Consider the following 23098-nt stretch of genomic DNA (forward strand, 5'->3'; position numbering starts at 1 on the left):
AGCCAGGACAGCTGACCCAAACTGACTGAAGGGGTATTCCATACCATTTGATGTCATGGTCAGAATATAAAGTGGGGAGAGTTGGCCAGGGGCAGTGATCACTGCTTGGGAACTGGCTGGGTATTGGTCAGCGGGTAGTGAGCAATTGCATTGTGCATCACTTGCTTTTGTATATTATTATTACTATTTTTTTTTCCTTTCCTTTTCTATCCTACTAAACTGTCTTTATCTCACCCCATGAATTTTACTTCTTTTTTTCAGATTCTTTTCTGCATTCCACTGGGGAGAGGTGGAGTGAGTGAGCAGCTGTGTGGTGCTTAGTTGCTGACTGGGGTTAAACCATGACACAGGTACATGTGGAAGCTTCTGTGTCTGTGGATAAGTCCGTGCTGCAGCAGGCACACCTTGCTGCATCAGTAGCTGTGCATGAGGTCATGCTGGTTCACCGCAAAGCATGTGGCCATGGATAAGCCTATGACAAAGCAGGTACACCCCTGGAGGGACTGCAGCCATGGGTAAACCCATGTTGGCACAGGTTTATCTCTGAAGGCATTGTGGCTCATGGATAAGGCCATGCTGGAACAGGTGCACCTCAAAGCAACTGTGGCTGTGGATAAGTCTATGTTGCAGCAGGTATACCCCTGGAGAGACTGTGGCTCGTAGATAAGGCTCTACTTGGAGCAGATATGCCCCTAAGGGACTGCAGTCTGTGGATAAGTCCAAGCCAAAGCAGGGGCAAGGGGAAGAGTTCATTGAAATGTTAAACCCTATGGTCTGGTCAAAAGGGACCAGGAGTGGAGACTGTAATGGAAATACCTTTAAATTGTTGTAACCCATGATTTGAGTTGCATGTTATAGGAATTACTATAGTAGAAACCACCTAAACCAATGGAGGACAAGCCTTACAAGAAGCAGTGCAAGTACATTGGTGACCCGACCAAAGACAGCTTTGGTGGCCAATAACTCCACACAACACACAACCTCCCTTGTCCTGAGTGACGACCATAACAGATGGACCCCAAAGTCATGGACCAAATGAACTCAATGGGCATTTTGTGGACATTTGTGGACATTTTATGGACAATTTACAAGGGTGGTCCATAGACTAAGGGAATTATATCTGTCTATTATATCCAAGGATGGGAGGGGTGGTTAATGAGGATGTATTGGATAGTGCGGGACCTTGGCATGATGTAAATGGTATGGAATAAGGGATGGAGAATGTGCTGGTTTTGGCTGGGATAAAGTTCATATTCTTCATAGTAGCTAATATGGGGCTGTGTTTTGGATTTGTGCTGAAAACAGTGTTGATAATACAGGGATGTTTTAGTTATTGCTGAGCAGTGCTTACAAATAGTCAAGGCCTTTTCTGCTTCTCACATGACCCCACTAACGAGTAGGCTGGGGGTACCCAAGAAGTTGGGAGGGGACACAGCTGAGGCAGCTGACTCCATCTGACCAAAGGGATATTCCATACCATATGGCATCATGCTCAGCAATAAAAACCTGGAGGAAGAAGAAGGAAGGGTGGGCATTTGGAGTTATGACGTTTGATCTTCCCAAGTAACAATTACGTGTGATGGAGCCCTGCTTTCCTGGAGATGGCTGAACACCTGCCTTCCTGTGGGAAGTAGTGAATGAATCCCTTATTTTGCTTTGCTTGTGTATGCAGCTTTTGCTTTACCTATTAAACTGTTCTTATCTCAACCCATGAGTTTTCTCACTTTTGCCCTTCCGATTCTCTCCCTCATCCCACTGGGAGTGGAGTGAGTGAGTGGCTGTGTGGTGCTTAGTTGCTGGCTGGGGTTAAACCTCGACAACTTTGCATGATGTCATGCAGTATGGAATATCACTTTGACCAGTTGTGGTTGACTGTAGCTGTGGGCAACATGAGAAACAGAGGAGGCCTTGACACTGTGTAAGCACTGTTCATCAATAGCTAAAACATCGGTGTGTTATCAGCATAGAATCATAGAATCGTTTAGGTTGGAAAAGACCTTTAAGATCATCCAGTCCAACCAGTAACCTACACTACCAAGTCTACTCTAAACCAATCAAGGGTAGACTAGACTGAACCATGTCCCAAAGTGCCACATCTACCCGTTTTTTGAACACTTCCAGGGACGGTGACTCCAACACCTCTCTGGGCAGCCTCTTCCAATGCTTGACCACCCTTTCTGTGAAGAAATTTTTCCTAATATCCAACCTAAACCTCCCCTGGTGCAGCTTGAGCCCATTTCCTCTTGCCCTATCACTAACTGCTTGGGAGAAGAGACCAACACCCACCTCACTACAACCTCCTTTCAGGGAGTTGTAGAGAGTGATAAGGTCTCCCCTCAGACTCCTCTTCTCTAAGCTAAACAACCCCAGTTCCCTCAGTCACTCCTCATAAGGCCTGTGCTCAAGACCCTTCACCAGCTTCCTTGCCCTTCTCTGAACACACTCCAGCACCTCAATGTCTTTCTTGTAGTGAGGGGCCCAAAACTGGACACTATTCCAGGTGTGGCCTCACCAGTGCCGAGTACAGGGGGACAATCACCTCCCTGCTCCTACTGGCCGCACTATTCCTGATACAAGCCAGGATGCTGTTGGCCTTCTTGGCCACCTGGGCACACTGCTGGCTCATGTTCAGCTTGCTGTCTACCAACACCCCGTAGGTCTTTTTCAGCCAGGCAGCTTTCCAGCCACTCTTCCCCAAGCCTGTAGCGTTGCATGGGGTTGTTGTGAACGAAGTGCAGGACCTGGCACTTGGCCTTGTTAAACCTCATACAGTTGGCCTCGGCCCATCAGTCCAGCCTGTCCAGATCCCTCTGCAGGGCCATCCTACCCTCCAGCAGATCGACACTCCCACCCAACTTGGTGTCATCTGCAAACTTACTGAGGCTGCACTCAATCCCCTCATCCAGATCATTGATAAAGATATGAAACAAGGCTGGCCCCAAAACAGAGCCCTGGGGAACACTGCTCGTGCCCAGCTGCCAACTGCACTTAACTCCATTCACCACTACTCTCTGGGCTCGGCCACCTAACCAGTTTTTTACCCAGCGAAGACTACGCCCATCCAAGCCATGAGCTGCCAGCTTCCCAAGGAGAATATTATTGGAGACTGTGTCAAAAGCTTTGCTAAAGTCCAGGTAAATGACAGCCACAGCCTTTCCTTCATCCATCAGGCGGCTCACCAGGTCATCAAAGGAGATCAGGTTGGTCAAGCAGGACCTGCCTTTCATGAACTCATGATGGCTGGGCCTGATCCCCTGGTTGATCTGCAATGGTTTTGGTCCCAAAACATAGCAGCTGCCCGTCCAGGCTGCTATGAAGAAAATTAACTCCATCCCAACCAGACCCAGTACACCTACTCTAGTTGACCCTGCTTCGAGCAGAGGGTTAAACTAGACCTTTTCCAGGGGTCCATTAGCCTGAACTCTTCTACCCTCCTGTGAACAAAATTGGCACCTATTCTCCTCCCCCTTTCTAATGCTCTTTCTGGGGACACTCAAAGGATAACATCAGGCCTGATGGCCAGCCAGAGCTTTTAAGACAGCTTTGGGGGCTTGAAATGCTTTGGGAGTACTCTTGCATCCTCGGGTTTCTGACTTGAGAGGACCTCTAGTCTTTCCTCCTGACCTCATGTGCTGCCAACGTACTGCAATCCTCCTGTAGTGACCTTTATGTGGCTGTGAGTGGGACAGGAGAACCTCTAGCAATCATTTCCCAATTGAATTCCCTCCCCTCCACTGTCTCCAGCAACAAGCTGTGGTCCACAGTAGGGGTCTCAAGCTCCAGGAAGTCAACCGGCCAAATGGGAATGAATTTCCCATCCTTCCAAATTTCAGGCTCTGTGTTTGTGTAAGCATTTACGTAACCTTGTCGCATAAGACTATACCTGTGTCTGAACTTTACAGAAGAAGAATATGCCATAAGATCTAACAGAGGACCACATACCATAAATACAGCAGACCCCATAAATACAGCAAACAACCACGCTGAATAGCTTTCCTGAGTCCTTTGTGTGCTCTTTTTTTACACACCCATACTACTTTTGTATCACTTGCATATTTCTCTCTTGATTTCCAGCACTGAAACTTGAAGCCAAAAGAGGAAAGTGAGTTCTACTCAACACTCTTGTAAAAAGCTTTTTATGGAACTCATCAGGACAGTCCAACCTGCCTGCTCAAGCATGGCCACCTAGAACTGGTGGCCCAGACCGATGTCCAGATGGCTTTTGAGTATCACCAAGGAGGGAGAATCCACAACCTCTCTGGGCAGTCTGTGCCAATGCTCAGTCACCGTCAGAGTAAAAAAGTGTTTCCTGATTTTCAGACAGATCCTCCTGTGTTTCAGTTTGTGCCTATTGCCTCTTTTCCTGTCACTGGGCACCACTGAAAAGAGCCTGGCTCCATTGTCTTTGCACCATCCCATCAGATATGTCTATATGTTGATGAGATCCTCCCTGAGCCTTCTCTTTTTGAGGGTAAACAGTCCCAGCTCTCCCAGCCTTTTTGCATATGAGAGATACTTCAGTTCCTTTCATCATCTTCATGGCCCTTTGCTGGATTCTTCCCAGTATGTCCATGTCTCTCATTGTGGGGAGCCTAGAACTGGAGCTGGTACTCCAGTTTTGGCCTCATCAGTGCTGAGTAGAGGGGAAGGATTATCCTTTTCACCAGCTCACAAAACGCCTCCTAATGGAAGAAACCCAGGAAAACATTAGTCTTCTATTCAACAAGGGCACATGCTGGCTAACTCAGTGTCCACCAGAACCCCAGGCTGTTTCCTGAACTGTGGCTTCACAGCCAGCCTCAGTCCTCCAGCCTATATTGCTGTGGGGAGTTATTCCTCCTGAGGTGTAGGACTGTAGCATTGGAAAGCAAAGCTACTTTCCAGCCAGTCTGCCTTCCTTTTTCCCATGGTCAAGTTCTGAGTTTGTTTATTTTTGTGTGCTTCTCTCCCAGATCTGAGACTATAATGGGAGTAAGAGGTTGTGAGCATGTGTGTTTGCAGCTGCTGGATCCTGGACATCACAGGCAGAAGCCCAGAGAAGTGGTGGAGTAGATGAAGTGATTGCTTGATCTGTTCCTGCCTGTTCATCCTTGTCTCCTGGGATTGCAGGTGCCCTTTCTGAGGTGCAGACAGAGGCCTCTGGCCCCACAGTAGGGAAGGTCTCAGAGTCTCTCACGCTTCCCTGCCCCATCTCTGGTGGACCCATCAGCGACAGCAGCTACGCTTGGGACTGGATTGGTCAGGCTCCTGGCAGAGAGCTGCAGCGTATAGTGTTGCAGTATCCTTTCACGGGACTCCAGCACATTGCTTCCTCCTTCCAGACCCGAGTCACCAGCTCTGCAGACCCCGCCAGGAACCAGCTGTCGCTGGAAGTGCTCTCGCCATCAGCTGCAGACACGGCCACCTATTTCTGCAGCACCAGAGATCTGGAAAAGGGCACAGTGCTTGAAACACAGGCAGGGCCGTGGCAGAAGTGGAAGGAGGGGGATTAAATCCAGCCAGGTCTTTTGTGGTTGCTGCAAGGCAAGTCTCTTCCAAGACTTCTCAGGACTATTCTGGGCTGGCTTTTCTCAGAAACAGGCACAGAGGTGCAGCAGCAGCAGCAGCAGCAACAGAGTATCCCACAAGCACACATAAAGCCCATGAACATATTGTTACTTCCTTCCTTCCTTCTCAGGCAGAAAGCAACAGGGAAAGATGTGTTTTTCTCTTTTTTTGGAAGAAGCACAATGATCATTGAAGGAATTAAAATTTTAACATGGAAAGGCAGAACTCAATTGCATTTGGATACCTTATATTGTTCAGGAGCAATGTTGCAGTAGCACATAACAATAGTCAATCAATTGTATCTGAGAAGAGAGTGGTACTGCACCAAGAACTGCACTGCCAAGATGGTTTTTTCCCAGGATATGATGAAAAATTTCTTCTCTGCACTCCTGAGAAAGAGATACTATAGATCTCTTTTTAAATCACTACTTTTAGCTGTCCTCTCCATAGTGAAGGTTGTGACTTACTGTTTGGTCTTAAATATCTAGTTTCCTAAGATCACCTATAGTGTCTCCAGAGAATCCATGACCAGTAACATTTCTGTCTTGGTAGAAAGGTTGAATGGGCTGGTTGTATCTGCAGAAGAACATCATGCCCACCACATCCTTTAAGAGAAAAGTCACCTTCTTGACAGATGTATCCCAGAACCAGCTCTCCTTGCTGATAAAAGCCATGGACACATGCCTTTATAAATGTGTGATGAAATCAGGTGGACATGCTGGGAGCTAGGCTCAGAGTGAGCTGTTCCCCAAAAAAGGAAATTTTATTAAAGTACAAATGGAGATTTTTTGGTGGCCAAGAAGAATTATGCTGGAAGGACCAGGATTGTTTCTTCTGGAAAGAAGCAGTGTAGACCTTTCAGCAAGGGATGAAGGGATTCAAAGAACCATGCATGCACAAACCACCTGCTAGTTCCCCTCTAAAATGTATCTTCATCTGCCCAGGATACTTTTCTAGAGGAAAGGGGGACACCCTCTCCTCTCATTTCCTCTGAAACAGAACTCAAAGACATGTCTTCAGTATCACCTCATGGAACACAGATAGTCTAAACATGCTCTCTAACATCTCACTGGCAGTACTGGAGCGCCTCCTGCAATTTTTTTGGAGAGGATGCACCAGGACAGAGAAAGAATAAACAAAAGCAGAACTCAGCTTTTAAACAGAACAAATCCAAACATGTGGCTTGCAGGAGGATGTGAAGACAGGTGTGTTTCTGTGGCCACCCAAACGGAAAAAGGCTGTTTAACTGCATCCGAGATCTCTGTGACAAGCAGGGTGTGGTCTCACTGCTCTGGGAAGATTTGGCAGCAAGTGAAGTGTGTGGGAGAGGCACCTGTATGTACCCAGGCCTATGGCAGGAGGTGCTTAGATCTTGTTCTCTTTGTCCTGCCAACAGTTCAAGAGACTGAAAATATCACATCAGCCAACTTGACAACTTTCCTGGAGGAGTGAGGCAATAAGGGGGAGAAAACAATTTGACACGTTGAAAATATAGCAGCACTGGTATTAAAAACAGTGATTAAAAATGAGAAATACATCTTTGTACTTGGTAACAATGATAATACAAATATACATATTAAGTAATACAGCATGGAACCATGCAGACTGGTGAACAGGATGAAATAATGCTGTTTCTTTTTGCATCTTAGAAATGGATTTGAGGATTCAGAAACTGCTCCACAATTCCAGGTAACCATTAATCAAAATCATTAAAGTAAGACAAAAATAAAATTAAAAGCCAATGTTAGTCAACCATTACTAGATGTTCCCCACCTTCAAACTCAGCTAAAAACACATGCAAATAAATCAAAAGTCCAAAGCATGGCCAACTCAGTAGTCAAATAATCTAGTTCACAAGATCAAAGAAATTGAGAAAAAAATGGTGCATAAAATTAGGAAAAAACTCCCAAGACCCTTATAAAAATGGCACTCAAACAAGAAATAAAATCAAATACCTGACTAAATAAGCAACTTTAGCACATCAAGACAGAGTCCATTAAACCACCATCAGCTAAACAAAAATAAATTTTGAACAATTCATAAACATGGACTTGTTTTTATTTGGCATGAAAATAGGCTTTGAGAACATAAATACTTGAAGGTCCAGAAAGAGTTAGGAAATGTAGAATGAAACTAAATTGAAAATTAGTAAGACCGGGGCAGCAGGTCCCCAGATATTCTTTAAAATATTTCACCCTAACTCTCTTGATGTTTGTTAAAAGACAAACCAGTAATCAGGTCCTTTAAGTGAGAACAGCTCTAACAACTCAAAAGGAACAGTATTCCTTTTTGACAAGTATGGGCAATATTTTAGTGAGAGATTAATATGACCCTATCTGCCCAAAAAAGCATAGTGATAATGTTATTTTTACTCTATAGCAACCTCTCTGGAACAGTATTAGATTGTTCAGAATTAGAACAGTATAGAAGAGGAAAATAAAATCCAGCTCTTCAAAGGACATGAAAGAGGAGACATCACCTGGCACTGAAAAAAGCGTTTTTGTAGAACTGTCTACCACTGTGTGGGTTACGTACCACAGTGACTGAAAAGGACTGAACCACTACACATAAATTGTCTCGCTCACTGACTTCTCTTGAAGGTGGAAACATGGTGCCCCGCATACTCTCTTTTCCCTCAGACAACTGTATGCACACACAGAGATTTGATTCCCAGAATGATTCAGACAGCAGGAGGACCTCTCTATGCAAGGCCAGTTTTCCCAACATTCAACATCAGATCTTGGATCTTGCAAGGGATGTTGTTTTAGACATCTGACTGTCAGCTCAAGTTGAGCAAGTGGGGATTAACTGGCTGTATCTTAGATGTTTCCCTTTAAGCTTATCATTATGTTCTTCTCTTTGTCTCAGAGCACAGAGGAGGTAAGATTTGTTCATACTTTTTTAGTAAGAACAAAGATGCTTTTAGCTTCATACCTGACAGTGGCCAGAAGCAGATGCATGAAGAACAAGAGCAGAGCAGGAGACTAGAACGGATACTTCCCACTAGTAATCTCCGAGCTAGATGTCAGAACAAGGACTTTGAATCACATATGGTTCCTTTGTATTTACCTGGGAATCCTGAAGACTGGACTTGCCTGTAAAGACTGAGTCAAAGAAGGCACCAAGTGCCTCAGCTTTTTCAGTGTCTTTTGTCTCCAGATCCCCTACCTGAGTCAGTAGTGGGCCCACATTTTCCCTACTCCTTCTTTGGCTTATGATATACCTCTAGAAACCTTTTTGTTACCCTTCAGATCTCTCACCAGATTCAACTCTGTATGCACTTTGGCTTTCCTAACCCAGTCCCTTCATGATCAGACAGGATCTCTATAACCCTCCCAGATCATCTTTGCTTCCACCTCTTGCACATTTGTTTTTTAGTTATGAGGTTATTCGGGAGCCCCTTGTTCATAATTTTGTCCTCCTGCCACCTTTGCTTGACTTTCAGCTTCCTCAAGAGGAACCATTCTTGAGCCTGAAGGAGGTGATCTCTGAAAATCAAGCAGCTCTCCTAGACCCCTCCTCTGTCCAGGACTATAACCAATAGGATTCTTCCAAGCAGATCCCTGAAGAGCCCAGACTCTGCTCTCCTTAAGTCCAGGGTTTCGGTCCTGCTTTTTGCATTGCTCCCTCCCTTCTGGATCCTGAGTTCATGCACTGCATGATCACTGCAGTCAAGGCTGCCCCTTACCATCATATCCACTACCAATGCTTCCTCATTTGCAAGTAGGAGGTGTCACTCAATCACTTGTGTCAGCAAGTTTTCATCAGTACACTCCAGAAAACTACCTGATTGCTTGTGCCCTGCTGTGCTGTCCCGCCAGCAAACATTTGGCATAGTTCAAGTCCCCCATGAGGACCAGGGCGAGTGAATATGAGGCTTCTTCCAGTTGTCTGAAGAAGGCCTTGCCTACTTCTTCCTGATCAGGTGATCTCTAGTAGCCACCCACCACAACATCACCCATGTTAATCTGCCTCTAATCTTGACCCATACACTACTAGCTGTTTCATTGTACATCCCAAAGCAGAACTCCATTCTAGCTGCTCTCTGACAGAAAGCTCCATTGCCCCACATTTGCCTTCCCACACTGTCTTTCCTAAACAGCCTGGCTCCATCCACTAAAGTACTTCTTTAAGCTACCCCACCACATCTCCATGATCTCGTAGCTCTGCAACCAGCCATGGAGGAAAAACTGGGACATGCTGGAGAGGAGCCCAGGCAATGTGCACTAACCTGCACTTCACCATGCACTTCAGTTCTTGCGTCATGTGAGCTATCCCGCCATATCTCTGTGTCGTTAATGGGATCACAGCCCTGAAAATACTAGCAGAGCTCTAATATATCTTTTTTGTTCCCCATATTCCATGCATTTGTGCACAGGCACTTTAAAGAGGCACCTAGTCATGCTGATTTCCCAGAAAATATATGAGGATGTCCTGGTTTTGGCTGGGATAGAGTTAATTTTCTTCCTAGTAGCAGGCATAGTGCTGTGGTTTGGATTTAGTGTGACAATAATGCTGATCACACACTGGTGTTTTACTTGTTGCTCTTATGCTAGTCAAGGCCTTTTCAGCTTCCCATGCTCTGCCAGGTGCAAAAGAAGCTGGGAGGGGGCACAGCCAGGACAGCTGACCCAAACTGACCAAAGGGCTATTCCATACCATATGGTGTCATGCTCAGTATAGAAACTGGGGGAGTTGGCCAGGGGGCAGTGATTGCTGCTCAGGGAGGGGTCAGTGGGTGGTGAGCAATTGCATTGTGAATCACTTGTTTTCTGTATTCTATTGTTGTTATTATTTTCTCTTCCTCTGCTGTCCCATTAAACTGCCTTTATCTCAACCCACGGGTTTTAATTTTTTTTTTTTTTTTTTTTTTTTTTTTGATTCTCTCCCCCATCCCATGGGGTGTTGCGGGGAAGGGTGTGTGAGCAGCTGTGTGGTGCTTAGTTGCCAACTGGGGTTAAACCACGACAGAGGGCTTTCTTTTTCCCCATATATACTTCCGTATTTATGTATACACGCCTGAAGTGCACCCTTTTCAGCCCCATTTTTTTTTTTTTTTGTTATGAAGTCTGTCCTATTTGTATCACTCCTCATAGATTTTGCACCAATCCTTCCCACCACTTTCTCACTTGATTATTGACCATCCTCTTCGTCCCCTGTTCCTAGTTTGAAGCTGTTCTTAACAGGTTGGCCAGCCTGTTGGCAAAGATGTTTTTGTCCCATTTAGTCAGGTGGATCCCATCTCTTCCAAAAAGTCCTCAATCCTCAGAAATGGTGCCATGGTCATAGAAACCAATTCCCTTTTGCCAATGCCAGCTGCACAACCAACTGTGACCAGCAGGATCCATCCACTCCTCCTTCTCACTGCCCCCCCCCGCCCCCCCCGCCCCTCACCAGCAGGATCAAAGAGAAACCCACCTGAGCCCACATGCCCTTGATCATCACCCCCAGAGCCTGCTTGCTACTTTCCAGGATTCCCCTGGCAGTATGATTAATACCCACATGGAAAAGCAATCAGGGGGTTGTGGTCTGTAGGTGTAATAAGTTTTGCAAGTCTTTTAACAATGTCCCCAATCCAAGTCCTTGGCAAGGAGTAAACCTCCCTAGGTGACAGGTCCAGCTGTCAGAGGGGGCTTCTGTTCCCTGCAGCAGGGAGCCTTCCATTACTAACATGCACCACTTTTTCTGGTGCTTCTGTGTGAATCATGGCCAATGGGCTCAGATACCTCATTTGACAGCTCACAGCGCCTGATTTGTTATGACAGGACTGAACCTATTCTATAGTTACAAATCTTCGGGTGAAGCAAGAGCCTTCCTCTTGGTGTCAGAAGTGACAAGCTCCAAGCCTTTATCATGATGGGAATCTCCATTTCTGTGGTGGGTTGACCCTGGCTGGATGCCAGGTACCCACCAAAGCCGCTCTATCACTCCCCCTCCTCAGCTGGACAGGGGAGAGAAAATACAATGAAAGGCTCATGGGCAAAACAGACTCAACTCAGGGAAATTAGTTTAATTTATTACCAATCAAATCAGAATAGGATAATGAGAAATAAAAACTAAATCTTAAAAACACCTTCTCCTCACCCCTTCTTTCTTCCTGGGCTCAAATTTACTCCCAATTTTCTCTACCGTCTTGTCCTGAGCAGTGCAGGGGGATGGGGAATGGGGGTTTTGGTCAGTTCATAACACCTTGTTTCTGCTGCTCTTTCCTCCTCAGGGGGAGGACTCCTCACACTCTTCCCCTGCTCCAGTGTGGGGTCCCTCCCACAAGAGACAGTCCTCCATGAACCCCTCCAACATGGGTTCTTCTCACAAGCTACAGTTCTTCATGAACTGCTGCAGCGTGGATCCCTTCCATAGGATGCAGTCCTTCAGGAACAGACTGCTCCAGCATGGGGCCACAAGTCCTCCCAGCAAACCTGCTCCAGTGTGGGATCCTCTCTCCATGAGTCCACAGGTCCTGCCAAGAGACTGATCCAGCACGGACTTCCCACGGCGTCACAGCCTCCTTCGGGCACATCGCCCTGCTCTGGTGTGGGGTCTTCCCTGGGCTGCAGGTGGATACCTGCTCCACCATTAACCTCCATGGGCTGCAGGGGACAGCCTGCCTCACCATGGCCTTCACCACAGGCTGCAGGGGCATCTCTGCTCCAGTGCCTGGAGCACCTCCTCCTCTTCCTTCTGCACTGATCTTGGTGTCTACAGAGTTGTTCCTCTCACATATTCTCACTCCTCTCTTCTCTGGCTGCAGTTGCGCAGTTTTTTTCCCCCTTTCTTAAATATGTTATCACAGAGGCACTACCACCATTGGCTCGGTCTTGGCCAGTGGTGGGTCCATCTTGGAACCGGCTGGCATTGGCTCTATTGGACATAGGGGGACCTTCTAGCACCTTCTCACAGAAGCCACCCCTGTAGCTCCCCCACTACCTAAACCTTGTCATGCAAACACAATACAGTTTCCTATCTTGATGGGCACAGACTCAACCTGCCACTCCTTTGTTAGAAAAGGGTGAAGTGGGCTCTTGAAGCTGCAGGGTCTTGGAGACTGAGTCCATCTGTTGCCATCAAGGTCTAGATAGGGCTAATGATGCAGAAATTGATCATCATGAAGGATGTGATCAATCTACAACAACTCCTTTACTCTTTAATAGCCACTTCCATGGGTACAGTGCCTCTACCTAACAAAGAACAATCATTTTGCCTACTTTCTTATCTTACCTAAAGTGGCATGAAGACTTTCTAAGGCACCAAATGACCCCCAGACACCAACTCTAAGACCCCAGATCAGGCACATTCCTCATGCTCTTGAGCATTGAAACCAAACTCAAGGTGAAAAAGTAGACAGCTTCCTGCAGCACAGAATGATTTTCCTAAATGTTTTGAAATAGCACTAGAAGTACTGGTATTTTTTTCTACCTGCTTTCTATTCAGCTTAACTCCATGAGACTTTTCAGAGGTGTCATGCATTCCCAAAGTTTTGACTTATAATTGAGCCCTTTTGATCTTATTTTAGACCATTCTTTGAAAGCCATATCATGTTTCTTCATGTGGTATGTTGGCACAGAAACCACTCGAGAAGTCATGTGACTGCTGCATAATCCAAAATTCTGTGTGGTGAAAAGGAAGAGACAGTTTTTGTAATGGAATATATCACTGTGTTTGGGGACTGGAGTACCACAATGATATAAACAACATAGGACCCTGTACAAAAACCCAAAGATGGAAAAAAGGCAATATATTTTGGGGAAGAAAGGAGATGGGTGACTGAAATGATTAAGGAGACAAATACAGCTTTCTTTTTATATTTCTATTTAACCTGGAAATACAGAAGTCACAGAGTTTCTAAAAGATCGAAGAAAGGGAGAACTTGGAAATTCTGTATTCAATCAAGCTATTTGAAATCGTTGAATTGTTCAATTACTGTTTTTCCTTTTCCAGTTTTGGAAGAAAATGTGGCTCTGGATACCCTCATGGGATTGCATACATGGATAATTAAAACAAACATCTGGCTTTTCATCTCCTCTTTTTACAACACTTTTGAATAACATGAAGAAAGAATTATTTATTGGACTAAGTATTAGCAGTGTGAGGACAGATAAGCTTACATTTGGAAGTGGGACCACTCTTACAGTTGAACCAAGTAAGTATCATTATTTTATTTCTAAAAATCATGTTGAAATTAATGTGGGAGGGGAAAAAGGAATCTAATGGTTTGGGTTCATTGTAAGAATTTTCTGCTGCAATAATCTTTAGAATGCACTATCTCCAGCAGAGTTTCAAGATGAATCCTTGGGTTGTATCTGCTTAGGAAGGCTTTAGAGGAACAACTGGGCTACCTCTGCATATCAGCATTACTCCATGATCCCCAAACACCTGGTGTGCACTACTTAAGTTTAACATGGTATAATTTATTCCCACTCTGGATAGCATTCTGGCCCAAATTTACTGTGAAGTGTCCTATCCTCAAGTGGATTTTCACTGCCTCATTTTGAGCAGGAATGCACAGCTCAGTGAAGAGCTGACAGTAGGGAGAAGTTCTGAGATAGATCTTTAGCTCTCTGGTATGACAATCTAGTTTTTGACACTGGCACTACACTCGTAGTGTCACCAGGTTAAGTAATTCCACTGGCAGGGAGACAAAGGAGGAAGGAGGTTAAATATCCTTAGATTTTCACAGCTGCCTCATATACAAGACCACTTAGAATGAATGAAAATTGGCTACCAAGTTGCCTAGGCTTTGAAAATGCAGATTTGGTGAGTAGGAATTATAACAAGCCTTAGTTCTTCCTATCTTTATTTGGAATTCCATGATGTACAAAAAGGTGGATGTCACCCCAAGATTTTCTGTGGGAGCATGAATGTTGGGGCAGCTGGGGAGTTTGTTCGGTTGATAATTGTTGTCCTAAACCTCCAGGTGCACATCTTAAGACTTATTATGGTGCTTTGAGAGATCTGCATGTCTTTAAAGTGCTGCAAAAATGTCCCATGTAATTTTACATACCTAAAAAATCCTGCTCTCATTCCAGAAGGACATGGGGCTCCCTTAGGTGCTGCCTAATACCTGTCCAGGTCTGCAGGATATCTTGCATGGGAACAAATGCCTGTTCTGGAACAATTTAAGCCCACCCCCAGTTCCAAAGGGACAAAGGAATACAAAGTTACCATTCTGAAGAAAGATCTGTTCTTTCCAACCAGAAAATACTCAGTTGTAAATGCAGGACCAGAAGAAACTGCCAGATTCCATTATTTTAACATCAGTCAACATCGATTTGAAGACGGTATTTGTCACAAAAAAAAAGAGGTAGACTATCCCATACAGAATACTAGAATTTGGCAAGAAATAACCAACAAAGCACAGTCTAAGAGCTGGCAGGTGGAAGACTGAGCAATGGCATTGCCATTTCAGACATTTACAGAAATGCTGATAGGATACTCTTGTTTCTCACATAAAGGGTCTTAGCCTTTTTTAAAAAAAAAAAAAAAATAGAATGTTGGTTCTTGTGCTGACAAGAAAAGATTTGTTTCTAATCAGCTGAAGGTAGCATGTGGCTCACTGACTACAAGATATTCTTGGTTTAAGCAAACTTTTATGGTACATTACTCAAATTTCTAAAACTTCTTCACTGAGATTCCCACAATTTGAGTTAGAGAACAATTCATTTGACAAAAGAAAGGTATTAGCCTTGTCTTCTCCTCTACCCTGAAATGGTTTAAATAATTCTTTCTCTGTTTCGCCTGCCTGTCTGTCCTCTCTGACATCCTGATGCAAAATTACATGAAACTTCAGCTGAACGAACTTTCCATTCAGTTCAATGATTTCTCTTTTTCTAGCTAAGGATAGGAAGACATTTTCAAAGATGCACAAAGGCTTTAGGATTATGTTTGACAGTAAAAAATAATAGGCCTTAAGCATCTAAGTCACTCAGTGTTTGTTGAATACTTAATAAATTGAAGCCAAAATTTCCAGAATTTGTGCAACCTGACCCTTAGTTGCTAAATTTGGATTTCTTTGGGAGATACTAATATGCATTTTAAGATGCTAAGAACAGACATACTTTATTACCCGAATCTTTTAGAATCCCCAAACACAAAATGGTGTAGAAAACATACATTAGTAGTCACTATAGGACATTCAAGGCATATTCTCCTCTTGAGGACTCAGTTAAGGACAGATAAGGTTTTTGGTTTGGTTTGGTTTGGTTTATTCTAAATAAAACTTGCATTAAGAAAAGTAAGGCCCATAACATTATGGAACATACAGCTCTTCCCATGACTTTGTAAGATTAAAGGGAAAAAGTAGTACAACTTCTTGTGCTAATAAAATGCTACTGCCAGGGTGTAATATAAAAATCCCTCCCAAAAGCAAGCAGTGGTAGGAATTCATGGCTGTATTTTCAGGTAAGGCAAAATAGCAGGACCCAGTTGAGGCTTCTGGGGTCTGATAAAGAAATAATTCTGCTTTATTGACTACAATTGCACAGTGTACATTTGTTCTTGCTGAGGATTTTACCCAGTGAGCTATGCCAGAGAAGCAGCTTGCTAGTATACTGGCTGTTTGGAAATACTGGAGATCAGAAAACATGAAAGGCCTCTAAAGATCTTCTCAGATAACAAAGAATACAGAGGACTAACAGGCTCTGGCAAAACCATGTTACAGCACCTGGAAAGGAAATGTATATAGGAGGAATAGCAAAATGAGCCTTTCTTGGTTTATGTGTTTTAACTGTGTGTTACTGCTGGTCTTGTCTTTGGGAAGGGGACTCAACTGACCGTGGAGCCAAGTAAGTATCCTTTATGCATTAACCTTTTCTGAGTTGTTATTGTTTGGATTTTCACTTTTTTCCCCTTTTCTTCCTCCTAAAATTCAGGCAGCCACTCCGCCGTGCTTTAAAGTCACTAATTAGACTTTAGGCTTTCTATGTGTAACATTTTTATATACAACTAGATAATTTAAGTATAAAAACCATGCTGATCCCTCTTCTGCTAATGTGCTCAATTTGTTTGGGACCTAACATCTATCCACTTACTCAGGCATCTTAATAAGCCTTTCATAGTAATTGTTAGGTTTTAAAGTCATGCTTGGACAGTCTAAAGGGAAATAAAGTTTCCATTGAGGCTGACATTTAAGTTCCTAAGAGTTTCTGTTGTGTCAGCGTTAGAAAGACAGCACTGAGAGGAGAGAAGGATAATGTACAAAAGCATTAAATGGAATCTTATGCAACATTTCTGTACTAGTTTAATCTTACTGAATTGTTCAGAGTTTGGGTTAAACTGACTAGGTCAAATGAAATCAATAAGTGTTTGATTCCTGTTTGGTATCTGTTTGCTGTAGTTGACAAGCATGGAGTTGTGCCTATTTTATTAGTAGAGCCAACCCATGAAGTTAATGGCAGAGTATTACTTGGCTTTCACCTCAGTGCCTCAGTATTGGTGTATGAGTGGTGGGGAAAGAGAATAAAATCAGAGCCCCTTGATCAAACCTTGAAAAAATACCCTGTGATGAACAAAATGTTAGACCTGGCGGATCTCTTGACCAGACTGCAAGGCAGCTGCCATGAAAAATTCAAAGCCTAATGCACCTCTCTTTAGCAAATGGACCCATCAGGATGTTCCTGTCACATTGGACATGTAGATCTTTTTTGATATGTCTGGTAGCCTTTCATAAACTGAGCCTTTTTTGGTAAGGAAGCATGCTAGATGATTCCCTTCAGTTTCATGTTTTTCTCATAATTCATGTTGCTAATCTTGTCCTGACATTGGTATGTGGAATCATCCTAGTTTCTCCACATATGACGTGAGGACAAAGATATTTTACTTTTAAAAAAATCATGATATCATAATGATTTGTTGGCTACTAAATTATTTTGAGACCAACTGTTTTCTTAAAAGACATCCCCTTCAAATTTAAGCAATCTTATTTCATTACTTGTATGTCTTATAAGAAATTTCCAGAGAAGGCTGCTGCTATATAGTTAAAATTCAGGCTTTTACAGTTGTCAAGCCTTTGTCATTTAAGTGTGTTGCTTGGAACTGGGAATTCAACTCTAAAATTCTTTCAAAAACTGAAAAAACACATCTAAAAGTTTCAGAGTAACTCTTCAGAAAGATGCATGAGAGAACAAGAAACCCAAATCCTGTGAAAACTTGTCAGTATCTTTTAGGTTCTTTCAAAACTCCAGTTCTAGGGCATGTTTTTCATGCCTTGACATTTGCTGGTATCTTAACAATAAAGGACTAACACTGAAGGTTATTGCACTAATCTAAGGAACATTGTAATAAGATTTGTCCATGGACATCAAGTTCATAGGCCTCACAGTGTTCTTCCCTTCAAATCAGTTTATTATACAAATTCTGCATTATACTTTTAACTGCCCCTGGAGCTGTGGGACTAACAATATGGCACAGCATGTGGATGAGAAAGGTCATACTTTTTGGAACAGACACAAGAATTTTTGTTGAACCAAGTACCAATCCTATTCTCTTTTCATTGTCTCCAGACTGGGTTGGAATGTCTTACACCATGTGCAATGTAATGTGGGTAAAACCTCCCCCACAACTGAAAGTTCTTGACCTTATCAGAAACTCCTGGAGAAGTGCAGATATGCAACTCACAGACTTCTGATTGCTTCTCTCCTACTTTCCCATCTTAGAGACAAAAATCCTTCTTGCATCTGAGCAGTTGTTGTTGAAAAGAACAGCTTTGTCCCCCACTCCAGCAGCAGTACTTCATTTCTGCAAGTAATGTCATTCATTGGAGTAACCTTGCACAACAGTGAGGCAACAAACTGACTTGTATTTGCCCTACCGCTCTTACTATGGTTAGACCTTTTAGCCACATCAGAAGAAGATCTGGGGGAGGGGAGGGAGAGTAAAGGAAAAACAGTTATTCCCTCATGTCTCATGAATATGCAAGACAGTCCTTGATAGAAGTGTTATTTTTAGGAATTAAATTGTTGAGAAAGCAGAATAATTTGACTCTTGGAGTGTCATGCATAAAAGTTCTCTTCTCATTTGCAGGTCCCTTAGTTATAAAATAAAGAATTCACATATATGCAAGAGCTTTGGCAAAAGGAAGCTTAGAATCCTGTAGAATTAAAGCTCCTGTGAGAAAACCTACTCTCATACACCCTTTCTGTCTTTGATCTGATATTCTGGAAGCGGCAGCAAGTAATAATGACAAAAAAAGACAGTTAGCCATTGATAATGCTAGGAATACACAATGGAGTATGTATGAATCTTAGGTGATGTAGCACTTGGGCAAGCTTGCAATAAAATAAAATCATGCCCAAACAATGCTTTCTTTTACAGACAATCAAAACACTTCTGTCCCAGAAGTCATTGTGATGAAATCAAAGAAACTGGAAGAAGATGGCAACATTGGGAAAGCAGCTTGTTTGGCAAGAAATTCCTATACAAAGAAAATCAGCTTGCAGATGTCCTCTGATGACGTTGTATATGATCAGAGTACACCCGTTTTGACATCAGAGGGGTTGTACGATACTATTAAGGTGGTGAATGTGACAAAAGGCACAGAGGTGACCTGCACGGTCACATTCGATGGCAAAACTATTACAGCCAACACAACATTGCCAGGTACAATTTTGTGGTACAGCTGCAACTTATTTCTGGAAGCAGTGTCTTCTAGCAGTTGCTATTTCTCCTGCTAGTAAGAATTGCCCTGGGTAACCAGCAGAAATGGGAAAGACATCTGGTACTTAAGCAGGCAGAGATGAAAGATATTTAAAAGCATCTAAAATAAATGGTCTTAACTGTTAAAAAACTTGGAGTTACTTTTTTGGCTGAAAAAAAGACGACAACCTTTTTTTAAAATTTACATTTACTTATGACTAAATACTTCACATAGCAGCAAACCTCCTAGAGCACAGCCTGAAATAACCTTTGTAAAAATAACAAACAGTTAAAGAGGTGGTGTGGGTTTTTTCTGTTACCGTTTTTTATATTTTGGGGGATTGTTTTTGCCATCATGAAGCTCATTCAAACAGTAAACCCAAAACAACTCAGGCATTCTTTTGTTTCCTGCAATTGCATGGAGAAATTTTCTTCTCAAATTAATGTTAGAATTAGTGACCGGTCATCCTCAGTGAGCCTCAGACTGTACTGCCCACATGTTTCTATGGGAAGAGTCATATGAACATGTTGTTCAATCATTTTTAAAATTTGGATATAGCTTATAATGCCTTTTTTTTATCATGCTACAGAAAAGGAGGCTGAAGAACCACCCAAACCAGGGAAGGTTTGCAACACCACAGACACCTCTGCGCAAGGTTAGTTACCTAAATAGACTGTGAAGTTACACTGCTATGTTGGGGATAAATGCATGGAAATGTATTTTCTTATGGGTACAGGAATCAGAATACAACATATTCATCAAACACCACCTGCTTTTTCAAGGTAGCTAGTTAGTAACAGACAAGCAACAGGAAGCAAAATCCGATCTAGACAGACATCCTCCTCCCCTGTTGTTGCCATGTTTCTCTGTCAGCTTTTCCTTTGCTGCTGTTTCTTTCCCTGAAACTATTACCTGTGTTTTTTTCCACTTCGTGCAATATCACAATATCCAAATATAGACCATGATCTCTCCCATCTTTTCTCTATCACCAAGCAGATACCAAAGTGGAAAAAGCGAACATGCTGTCTATGGCTGTGTTGGGTTTGAGAGTCCTGCTGGCAAAAAGTATCGCCTTCAATACACTCATGAGTATCAAGTTGTTTCTTTTTTGAGGTAAGGAAGCTGATAGCTTGATCTGTAGAAATACTGGAAGCACATGTCAGGAATGACTCCTTGTCTTTGTGTACTTCTCTAACTCCACAAGGAATGATACCTCTTCATTTGCTCCTGTTTCTGTTAAATAACTCTTGTAGGTTTCTGGGGAAAAAAACCAAAAGCGCCCCCCCCCCCAAAAAAGAAAACCAACCCCCAAACAAACAAACCTCAAAAAACCAACCAAACCCCTCCTGGCCCTCCCCCCAAAACCACAAAGAAAACAAATCCTTTCTGTATCCAAAGCTTAGTTCATGGTGGATGGTGCCCAAATTTTCTTTGCAGCAAACTTGTTTTGCCAGAACAACTCAGGTATTACCAGAATTGCCTAAGAGATATCTCATTGACTATTTCAAGTGGCAGACCACAAAGCCTGGAGAAAAATCAAGGCAAATGAGGAGTCAAAAACAAGGCTTCCAACACACAAACATGTGAAGTAGTGGGAGGAAAGAGAGGAAGGGGGAGGATTTTTAGATTAAGGAATCCAAAGAGGCACAAAAGGTAGTCCAGCCTAAGTTTTGTGAGCCTACCTGTCTTGATCTGACAGCTATCTAACAGTAGCACATAGGCCCAATTGCATTAAATGTAGTTTAAACACACTTTACTCTTCCAGGAGGTGGTGAAGCAAGGCAACAGCAATCTGAAGAACAGCAGGAGAGAACGTGTACCAGCAGAACAACGGGTTGACCAATATCAACTCTGCTGAGAATAACCATCCAGAACACAACACAGCACCTTTCCCTTAGGACAGTTTATACTATCGAATCCTGCCTAGCTAGTTTATGTAGTAAGAGTTGTAACTGCTTTTGCTATTTCTTTTTCCCTGTGAACTGAGGAGACTGTATTTTTCCTCATCTCCCTTCTAAGCAGAAATTGATCTCCCCAGTCTTCTAGCCTTTGCATAGAAGCATCCAACCTGCTTCAATAGTTCTGAAAAACCCAAACCTCACTATAGACATATGACCCTTTAAAAACACCTTTTACAGGTGCATTGCATTGCTGTCTGTTACTGCTTAGAGAATTCAGGCACAGTAGATGCTATTTATAGCTTTAATGTTTTTTAGCTAGCTTTAATAACAATAGTTTTCTAGTGTAGAGGAGAAGACCTGTGTTGGATCTGAAGTGATTCACTTCAACCAGATAATATTCAACTATAGAAACATTTTTATTTGCATTTCTTTATTAAACCTGTATTTCTTCTGCAAAGTGTATGGCACCTGCATTTTAGATTCTTGTAGTAGTGACCAAAATAAAGTTCTAGTAAGCCAAAATGCTGTGGTTTCTTCTGTGCTCTTTCTTCTGAATTTGAGATGGAGATTGCTGAAATCCAAGTGTCCTAATGACCAGTGAGATTAGAAATACAGCTTTGATAACCTAGATTTCCTGTTGGCTGAATTTGTCTTGTCTAGACTTTGTACAGGGAAGTGGAGATTCTCTTTGGCGCATTAAAAAGCTTCAGCAGGGCCATGATTTGAATGAGGTCTGATCTTTTAGATCACTTTGAAGAGACCCCAGTAAGGTGGTTTGGGTCATAGCAAAAAAAGACATGTGTCTAAGGAGAAATCGGTTAAGAGACAGTTTGACATGAGCATGAGGAAGGAAAATATACATATTAGAAGAGAAGAAAACATGCTGGTTTTTTCCACTCATTGATACTAGGAAGAGGCCAACAGGAAATAATGTGCGGTGGTTTGATGGAGTGATAGTTTCTATAACAACTTGGTTATTAGTCAAAAAGACCCCAACACACATATTTCCCAGCTCATCTTTCTCTCACAAGCAACAAGCAGGATACTGTGGTCAATATTTATGACTAAGTCACACCATCTAAGATTACCTCCCCCTTGCTTTGAAAAACAAGTTAACCACATCCTGAAGGGGAAATAAGGTTTTTCACATACTGAGTTACTGCTGGCTTCAAGACAGCCTCTACAGAATGCATAATAAGTCCTGTTTAATAAAGCTTTGTCAGGTTAGTCCCTCAGACCCTGCAGACACCTAGAGGAAGACACTTACCCTATGCAGAAGATAAGTGAAATTTGCATGGCAAATCCAAAAACAGTAAAATGCTTTTTTAGTGCATTCTACCACCATAATGTAAATCAGAAGGAGCTGTTCACTAGTATTTTTATCCTGATTTTCTGATGACACCCTGAACCTTTTTATCTTGCACTCCACAACTTTTCCCAGTCTCTCAGGCAAGAATGAGACTGGGAGTACCATTTCTGTGTCTCTGTAAATAAAGGAATGACATTTTCCTGAATAGTCCTTGGTTGTTCCTGAGAGCTTTGGCAGAATTAAAATCCTGCAACACTGCACAAGCAAAAAAAGGGATCTACAAATGTGTGACTACTGAGGGATAGCATTGACTCATACAGAAATTTATTAGCCAGATAAAGACATCGGTCTCTATTGTTTCAAATACCCATCCACATTGGCATAGGACATCAGAGCCCTCATTTCCATCACAAAGAGATTCATGACCTAAGTTATAGATACCTCTAAGGTCAGGTTTTTCAGACCTCCCTGTGTACCACTGGGAAACTGGTCGGTGTGGGAACATCTATGCCCTCACTAACCCCCTAAAATGTCAGTCACCCAAATCTCCTTTATCTAGGTCTCAGTCAAAAAAAGAGAAACTGCTGTCTTTGAGAAGATGGTTTGAAGTCTTCAGCTCTGTGGATCATAAGAAGGAAGGAATACCCATTCATCAGTCTCTTACCACAGTCTACCATTCACCCACAGTGAGCAGAATTAGTCTCCATTGGA

General features: G+C 42.9%; 1 protein-coding gene and 1 gene segment (V, D, J or C); both read left to right on the forward strand.

Annotated features, from left to right (window-relative positions):
* The window catches only part of LOC104029752 (T cell receptor alpha chain MC.7.G5-like), a 192814-nt gene that overhangs the window by 97685 nt on the left and 72031 nt on the right, over positions 1–23098 (forward strand). The window contains exons 3-4 of the mRNA XM_075722948.1: positions 5983–5996; positions 18706–18714. Of these exons, the coding sequence (XP_075579063.1) occupies positions 5983–5996; positions 18706–18714 (23 nt within the window). The remainder of the gene's footprint in view (positions 1–5982; positions 5997–18705; positions 18715–23098) is intronic.
* Positions 13589–21578, forward strand: LOC104038211 (T cell receptor delta constant-like). The segment is given in 5 exon segments: positions 13589–13687; positions 18856–19140; positions 19767–19832; positions 20174–20290; positions 20943–21578. Coding segments are annotated over 4 exon segments (561 nt in total).

The sequence above is a fragment of the Pelecanus crispus genome, chromosome 18, assembly GCF_030463565.1.
Source record: "Pelecanus crispus isolate bPelCri1 chromosome 18, bPelCri1.pri, whole genome shotgun sequence".
In the NCBI taxonomy this organism is placed as follows: Eukaryota; Metazoa; Chordata; class Aves; order Pelecaniformes; family Pelecanidae; genus Pelecanus; species Pelecanus crispus.